At 34.9% G+C, this 9096-nt stretch overlaps 1 protein-coding gene across 1 annotated transcript; it reads right to left on the bottom strand.

Moving 5' to 3' along the window:
• Window positions 1–7725: 7725 nt before the first annotated feature.
• On the bottom strand, window positions 7726–9096 carry LOC109812907 (plasma membrane-associated cation-binding protein 1). Its single transcript, XM_020376970.3, has 4 exons — window positions 8876–9096; window positions 8615–8704; window positions 8376–8460; window positions 7726–8248 (listed from the first exon to the last, which is right to left on the bottom strand). The coding sequence occupies exons 1-4, from the start codon at window positions 8987–8989 to the stop codon at window positions 7899–7901; spliced, it is 639 nt and encodes a 212-aa protein (XP_020232559.1). The 5' UTR covers window positions 8990–9096; the 3' UTR covers window positions 7726–7898.

The raw sequence follows: 9096 nt of genomic DNA, 5'->3' as shown, positions 1-9096 counted from the left end.
ATCGCTTAGCGACCTTAACCACCCAACAACCATCCACCCCGCCGCCCGCCTATCAAGCTGGACGTCCCTCGCTTTGATGGTCATGATTCCTTGGGTTGGATCTTTAAGATCAACCAATTTTTTGATTATTAAGGGACTCCCGATGCTGAACGTATTACAGTTGCATCATTTTACATGGATGGTCCAGCATTGAGTTGGTACCAATGGATGTTTCGTAATGGGTATATCACCTTGGCCTGGATTACTACAAGAACTTGAGTCTCGTTTTGCACCTTCCTATTATGATGACTGAATTTGAACGTCTTGCTAATCGCATCGTGGGCCTTGCTCCGATGTTTCTTTTGAGTTGTTTCATTTCAGGTCTTACATCATAAATACGTAGGGAAGTCTAGGCTCTGCAACCTACTTCCCTTCCTCATGCGATGGCCCTAGCAAAGCTTCAAGAAGATAAGATTGTTGATCGACATCGCCAATCTTGCAACCCCACTCCCTCTTCTTCGTCCGTTACACCGGCGTCATCTACTCTTGCACTTCCATCATCCCCGAAGGTCCATTTCAAACATCTTTTGTCGGCTGAGATTGCATCTCGCCGTGAGAAAGGACTTTGTTATCATTGCGATGAGAAATTCACACCGAGTCACCGTTGTAAGGGGCGTCTCCTCCTCCTTATTGCCAATGATCACGATGTCGATAATATCAAGGTATCTGAAATGCTAGTTTCTACCAGTCTTGAGGATAATTCTACTGAACCCCACTTTTCCACACCTCACATTAGTCTCCATACGTTATCTGGCATGCCGGCTCTAGAGACTTTTCATCTCTATAGACATATTGGGGGGACATGTGTCACCATCTTGGTTGACAGCGGTAGCACCCATAATTTTGTGCAGACACGGGTAGCTAAGTTTCTCTCACTTCCCATGCACACCACTCCTCCATTGTAGGTTATGGTTGGCAATGGTTCCATGCTAGACTGCCATCACCTTTGTTCACAAGTTACACTTCGTATCCAAGGTCACAAATTTTCTATGGATCTACATGTGCTTCAGCGGCGCAGACATTGTATTGGGCGTACAATGGCTCAAATCACTTGGGCCGGTTACCACAGATTATAGATCTTTAACCATGACCTTTTCTATTTTGGGCCAACCTATTACCTTCCATGTTGATGTGCCGATCTAACCCACTCAAGTTTCGACCCAACAAGTTAAACGAATCATCCAGACACATTCTGCATCTGCATTTTTTCACCTTACCCTATTACCGAATCCACCTACCCAACCAGTATCTGACCTTTTTCCCCCCACCTTCCCTGAGATCACTTCCCTTCTATCTCGTTACGCCTCCCTATTCCAGAAACAAAAAACTTACCCCCTCCTCGCACTATTCAACATCACATTCCCCTGTTACCCAATTCTGAACCTGTGAATGTAGGCCGTTACCGCTACCCACATTTCCAGAAAGCCGAACTTGAAAAACAAGTGTCAGAGTTACTCGAGTCTGGTATGATTCGTTTGAGTCAGAGCCCTTTTTCTTCTCCGGTTCTACTTGTCAAAAAGAAAGACAGGAGTTGGCGTTGTTGTGTTGATTATCGTGCGCTAAATGCCATTACCGTGAAGGATAAATTTCCGATACCTACTATCGATGAGTTGTTAGATGATCTTGGTGGTGTCTCATGGTTCACTAAACTGGATTTACGTCAAGGCTTTCATCAAATACGTATGGCAGTGGAGGACATTCATAAAACAACCTTTCGAACATATCAGGGACATTATGAATATAATATTATGCCCTTTGGCCTTTGCAACGCACCATCTACGTTTCAGGCTACTATGAATGAACTTTTGAAGCCTTTTCTTCGAAAGTTTGTCACAGTATTTTTTGATGATATCCTTGTTTATAGCCCTTCTTTTGAATCTCATCTCCACCACTTAGACTCTGTGTTTTCCTCTCTTTTGTAGGCAAAATTTTTTCTGCGATCCACCAAATGTGTATTTTCCCAACAACAGCTTGAGTACCTTGGGCACATTGTTTCTTTACAGGGTGTGGCACTAGATCCTTCAAAGATTCAAGCCATGGTTGATTGGCCAGTTCCTAATTCTTCTACTCAACTTCGTGGTTTTTTGGGGCTTACAATTTTATACCGCAAATTTATCAAAGGTTATGCAGCCATTGCTTTGCCTCTTACCAACCTTCTTCGCAAAGACAACTTCAATTGGTCCCTAGAGGCCCAATCTTCTTTTGATGCTCTCAAGCAAGCCATGATAACTGCACCAGTTTTGGCTTTACCAAATTTCAGTGAGCCTTTTACATTGGAGACAAATGCCTCAGGTTTAGCAATGGGTATTGTGCTTATCCAAGGGAATCATCCTATTGCATATTTTAGTAAGCCTTTTTGTCCTCGCCTCCAACGTGCCTCCACGTATGTTCGCGAATTGCATGCTATCACTACTGCTGTTTGGAAGTGGCGTCAATACTTGCTCGGTCATCCCTTCCGTATTCTCACTGATCACCATAGTCTCAAAGATTTAATGTCTCAGGTCATCCAAACACCTGAACAACAAATGTATCTCTCCAAACTCTTGGGCTATGATTATTCAATACATTACAAATCAGGGGCTAGTAATGTTGTTGCTGATGCTTTGTCTCGTATCCCGATACTCACACAATCCACTTTCTATACCCTATCCATACCCAACTTCACCTTCCTCGAAGAGTTACACAAGTCACTTAAGGACAATTTTGAATTTCGTTTGTTACTTACCCAAATTCGGGATGATCCTAACTCTCATGCTGATTTCCGCATCCACCGTGACCTTATTTTCTTCAAAGGCAAAATTTGGATTAATGTTGATAATCCATTGCGGACAACTTTACTGCAAGAGTTTCACCCAACCCCTTTGGGTGGCCATTTAGGGGTAGCTAAGACCCTTCATCGTTTGCAGGCAAACTTTTTCTGGACTCACATGCGAAAAGACGTCCAAACATTTGTAGCCCAATGTTCCACTTGCCAACTAATGAAATACGAGACCAAACGCCCAGCTGGCCTCTTCCAAACTCTCCCAGTTCCTTCGTCAATTTGGGAAGATTTGTCCTTAGACTTTATCACTAGCCTCCCTACTTCACAGGGTCACTCTACAATTCTAGTTGTAGTGGATTGTTTCTCTAAAGGGGTTCATCTTGGGGTTTTGCCTTCTCATTACTCAGCTTACAAGGTTGCTATGTTATTTGTGGATATGGTGTGTAAGCTTCATGGATTTCCCCGTAGCCTGGTGTCAGACCATAATCCTATTTTTATCAGTAACTTTTGGCGCGAATTGTTTGAATTGTCTGGTACCAAGTTACGAATGAGCACCGCTTATCATCCCAAGTCTGACGGCCAAACTGAAGTATTCAATAGGGTTTTGGAACAATATTTGCGCTCTTTTGTGCATGACAAACCCTCACAATGGTCAAAGTTCATCTCTCTAGCTGAATGGTCTTACAACACCTCTGTTCATTCTGGAACTGGTCTCACCCCTTATGAGATCACCTATGGAAAACCCCTGCCTACAATTCCTCATTATATCTTAGGCTCTTCCAATATTGAGGCTGTTGATTCAGTACTTACTACTCGTGAGGCTCTTTATGAATTATTACAAAAGCGTTTATCCAAAGCTCAGGCAGCCATGAAGCATTCTACTGATAGCAAACGCCGTGATGTACATTACGAAGTTGGCGACTGGGTTTATGTCAAATTGAGGCCTTATCGACAACTCTCAATTTCGAGTTCTTATCATAAGCTTTCTAAGCGTTTCTATGGTCCATTTCAGATTACTGAGTGGATTGGTTCTGTGGCTTACCGCCTACAATTGCCTCCTTCCTCTAAAATTCATCCTGTTTTCCATTGTTCACTTCTTAAACCTCACCAGGGTCCTTTGGTTCCACACTCTGTTTCTTTGCCAATTCCTGTTGTAGAAAACCATCCCATTGTGGAACCATTAACAATATTGGATTGTAAATTGGATGGCTCCACCTCTCCCCCCACCAAGCTAGTGCTTGTCTAATGGCTCGGTCTTGCACCTGAGGACACCAGTTGGGAAAATTGGGAAGACCTTCGTCATATTTACCACCTTGAGGACAAGGTGTTTTTCCCAGGGGAAGGAGATGATAACAACATGGCTAATACTCCTAGGCCCAAAAGGATCTCCAAAAGGCCCAGCCACCTTCAGGACTTTGTTTGATATGAGCCACATGAGAGATGTGTGTGAATTGGTTACAACGGCTTTTATGATTACACATTTATAAATTGTTAGATTCCCTTTTTTGTTTCCAGAATGTACGGACAGCCAATGATTGACATTTGTATTGCTTTTAAATATCACTTTGTGAATACAAAGAAGTCAGAGAGAAATTTCATTTAGAATTCTTAGATTAATAGTATAACAGTATCTACTCCTTTACCCTATCAAGATCATTCATTTTTTTTATCTTCACCAAGAAATTCGAAGAAAACTAAGAATATCAAGTTCTATCTTTAAATTCAATTGAAATGTTTTCTAACGCATGAGTCGCCAAAGTAAAATCAAGCTTCATAAATTAATATTAGAAATTCACAAATTAGAAGTTCAAATAACAAACTTCACTTACCTTGAATCACTAAAAAAGGAAAAAGAGAAGGAAGAAAACAAAGAACAAAGACTCCCTAAGAGTCTGTTGTACAATAACCTCAACCTGATGCTCATCTCACAAGCTTTGAATCTCCAATCGAACACTAATACTCAACTATAAGGAAGGGTTTGGATGCCTCTATGGAGTTAGCTGAAGAAAAGGACCTTTTTTTTTACTCAAAAGCTTATCTCTCAAACTTTTCTTTAGGTTTCTTAAGATATAAACTTTTGAATTTCAAGTCTCAAGAAAATCTTAAATACCTTCCTTCAAATTTGGTTAACTTTGACCTCGACCCAAAATAACCTCAAAATAACTTCCTTCAAATTTGATTAATTTTGACCTCAACTCAAAATAACTAAATTTTCAAAGATTTCTTGACCCTTAAAGTTCTAAAAACAAAATAATCACAACATAAAAATATATAAGTCACATAACATATATTTAAATAAAATAAGCATTAAAGCATGTAATGTTACAATTGATTTTAGAATATTCCGTAAACCATGTACACAAACAAACAAAAAATCCTAAGAAAGTAGTAGCAAAATTCTACCGACCTAACGAAACGCATAAGTAAAGACATGTATGAATTGTAAGATCTAAAACTGTCAATTTGAATTCAGTCTAGTGGAGTAGAAAGTGAATAAAGTCAAATTGGATCTTAGAAAAGGTACTCTATATAATATTAGTTCATTTTAGTCGTCCAATTCCCTTAATGTGACAAGTCAAATAGACCAAAATCAAATAGACCCGCAAACTTTCGTAATGGCCTGATAGAGAAATAAAAATAAATTAATAATTTTAATACTAATAATAATGTTGTAATAGTTCACTTAGAGTTATGGTGGGAGTTTGTGTGAGTGTAAAGAAAGTGTCACAACTGAACCATTTCTATTTTGATTGTTCAGAGTGCAGCATGTTGTCCTCTCTCAACGTGCATAATGGTGAATGTATAATTCACATATTTGTTTGCTTAGTTTACACAACCAAGCGACCAAATCCTTCAGTTTCAAGCCTTTTGCCATGTATTTATTTATTTATTTTTTATTTTTTATAATGAATTAATGATTGTTCACTAGGTTTTAACTTTCAAGACGTTAAATTTTATCGATTTTAAATTCCTTAAGTAGCAGCAACTTCTGTTAAACTTATCATTGACTATTTGGCTCCTTCCTTGCCTTAATACCGCAACATATATATTTTTTATTTTATAAAAAATAAATTTAAATTTATTTTGGATGTAAATTTTTTTTATTCATTTTTAATTTAGGTTAATTTGGTTCAAAAACTTGACATCAATCAAGTTGAATTGGAAAAATATTAGTCCGAAAGTAATATAAGTCATGTCTCACTTAACTTAAAATATCATTAAACTTGTGTGGATTAGGCGCATTGACTAATTTGATAGCTCTAATGACAACATATTTTTTAAAATTTGAAAATAAAAATGGAAATAGACAGTAAATACATTTTCCCCCTCAAGAAACTATAATATGTAAATATAAAGATAATTGTTTCTCGCCTTAGGTTCCTGTAAAACACAAGGTCAATGAGACCTTTGCTTTAGGCCATCAAATTATTTAGGGCCTCAAAATTTTATTTAATTTTTAATGTTATTTATTAGTATTAATTTAAATTATTAGGTGATAATTTTATTATGATATGATATATTATTTATTATTATTAGTAGTAGTAAAATTCTATAATCTTAATATATGAATATATAAATATTATTGTAAATTATTTAAGTGTGATCTTATTATTAATATTTACTGAAAGAAGTTAAGAAAAATATTTTACTCTTATTTTGGACTCTACCTCTCCTTATTAAAAAAAAAATAGGCTATCGAAAATAGTAGAGTATAAATGTATAATTATTATATATATAAAAAAATTGTCAAAATTTTTTATAATAAAATTACATGTTTAACTAAAAAATCTTATACGTATTAAATTATTCTGTTTGTCTCATAATGATTGTAATTTAAGATTTTTATATATAAATTATAAATAACAATAAATGTATAACTTTTTTTTATATATAATTTTATTAATATAGTTCATCCTCTCAATAAATACATTATTTTTAATTATAGTAATTGAATAATTTATGAAAGAGTAAACTGAGAATAAAATAATTAATATTATATTGTAAAATAGAAACATCATTTATTTTAAGATATTTTTCTAATTTTAAAATTACAGTAATTGCGGGACCGAGAGTAATTTCCTTCCTTCGTTGAAAGTCAATTTGAATAACTTTTAAAATATAAAAATCTCTTTTAATTTTTATTTAAATTCTTAAAACCAATATTTTTGATGAGGATGGACTCAATAAATATCATATTAACCTTAAATTCTCTTAAATAAAGATATTATAAGAACTGCATACAAAAGAAATTCGAATTCATATATTATCCATTACAAGTATATATATATATATATATATATATATATATATATATATATATATATATATATATATATATATTCAAATACACGCACTGCTTCTAATTAAAATATTGTTGACAATATTTATAACCATTGTTATTTCTTAAAATTAGTTTTTTTAAATTAAAATTACTCGAAAATTTTCTAACTATCTACCTCAAAGAATATAATAAATGAATTTATTATTTTATACATAAAGTGAATAATTTCATAGTTGACAAGAAAATAAAAAATTAAATTAAGATATAAAATTTGTCTTAACCCTCGTAATATAATTTAAGGCCTGTGTTTCAAATTTGTTAAGCTTTTCATAAATTTATGCACATATCATTGTGTGCTGTATGGCTAATTCCATTCCACTATATTCAAATCAACAGTGAAGTGAATCCACGTACACAACAACAAATAAATGTAAAACCTAGCAAAACAGGACTTCCATAATGGAACTGACAACTTTTAAATGAAACAAAACAACAGATAGATAGCTAGGAAGGATATATTCGATGAACCCAATTAAAATCCACGTCACAATTCTTTGACTGAAAAATGGAAATGAAAATTACAAAACGTTTCATGATAGTACATTAATTCACATGCATATTCATCACCAAATCTGCAACAATATCAAACTAAGCAGCACAAAATCAATTACACAGGAATAAAAGAATAAGGGAATAATGGTATGTGACAATTTTGAGTGTATGCAAATTGCAAACTAAAGATACACGTATATATATCTTGCTGCATCCATCTTCAAGAAGCAGCAACACATATAGTTGCTATTCAGAACGAAATTCTCAAGGCTTTGGTGGTTCTGCTTGTTCAGCAGGTTTCTCTTCCTCTTTAGCAGCAGGTTCATCTGGTTTTTCTTCTTCCACCTTTTTCTCAGCACTTGTCTCTATTTCTTGGGGTTTCTCTTCCTCTTCCTTTTTCTCCTCTTCAACCACTATCTCCCTCTCTTTCACGCTAGTTGTTTCTTCTTCTGTTTTAGTTTCTGCAGAAGTGGCTTCAACACCTTCAACTTTCTCTTTCTCTTCTGTCACAATGAAAGTGGACACCTTTTCAAACACAAAGAAAACCGAGCTTGAAGCCAAGGCTGGTCCAAATTTGGAAGATGCTTCAGATGCTGCCTTTGATCCAGGGAAATCTGAAATTTAATTGGTAGGCACTCGTTTAAGCATAGTTGAATTATTCTTACGAAAATAATAGCTAGAGATCCTAGCTAGTTGCAACTTTAAAGTAATAGTAAATAAAAAGCGCTACAAATACTTTACCAATTTTAACAAGCTCTTCTAGGAACTTGTGGACTTCTGTGGAGTTCTTCTTTAGCCCATCTTCATTGCGTTCTTTAACCAAACCCTGAAAGGTGATAAAAAAATTTAACAAGGACTTTGTCAATCAATATTTATTTGACTCTTTTATTTATTTCTTTGATATATATATATATATATATATATATATATATATATATATATATATGTGGTGTATGTATGTAAGTTTGTGTTCTCATCACCTTGATTTCAGTTGATGAAGCTTCATATATTTCAATTACTTTAGTTTGAAGTTCAGTCTTCTTTTCTTCAAAGGTTTTGTTGTATTCCTCCTACAAAGTACACAAACCAAAAGTCATATATATTTATATAGCTAGCACATAAGCTATTGTTTTTGTTTCATTTTCAACAACAGATAAAAAGGCAGTTTAAACTAAAACAAAACACTGACTAATATCACGTACATAAAAGAGTTTAAAAGTTTTGAGAAGAGTGAAATTAACCTTAGACTCATCAAAGGACTTAGAGGCTTCAGCAGCTGCAGCAGCTTTCTTGGTACTATTCTTCTCAAAAACCTTCTTGATCTTGGGAAGAACCTTAGACTTCCAATACCCCATCTTGAATTTGTTTCTAAAACTCTTTCTCTCTTTCTCCTAAACCTTAACTAATCAAACTACGAAAGCAAGTGTGTGTTGCAGCCACTTGTCTCTCCAAATTAACACAT

Source organism: Cajanus cajan, chromosome 1, assembly GCF_000230855.2.
Source record: "Cajanus cajan strain Asha chromosome 1, NIPB_CcT2T_4, whole genome shotgun sequence".
In the NCBI taxonomy this organism is placed as follows: Eukaryota; Viridiplantae; Streptophyta; class Magnoliopsida; order Fabales; family Fabaceae; genus Cajanus; species Cajanus cajan.
Note: the sequence above shows the minus strand (reverse complement) of the source record. Positions and strands in the feature narration are given on the sequence as shown.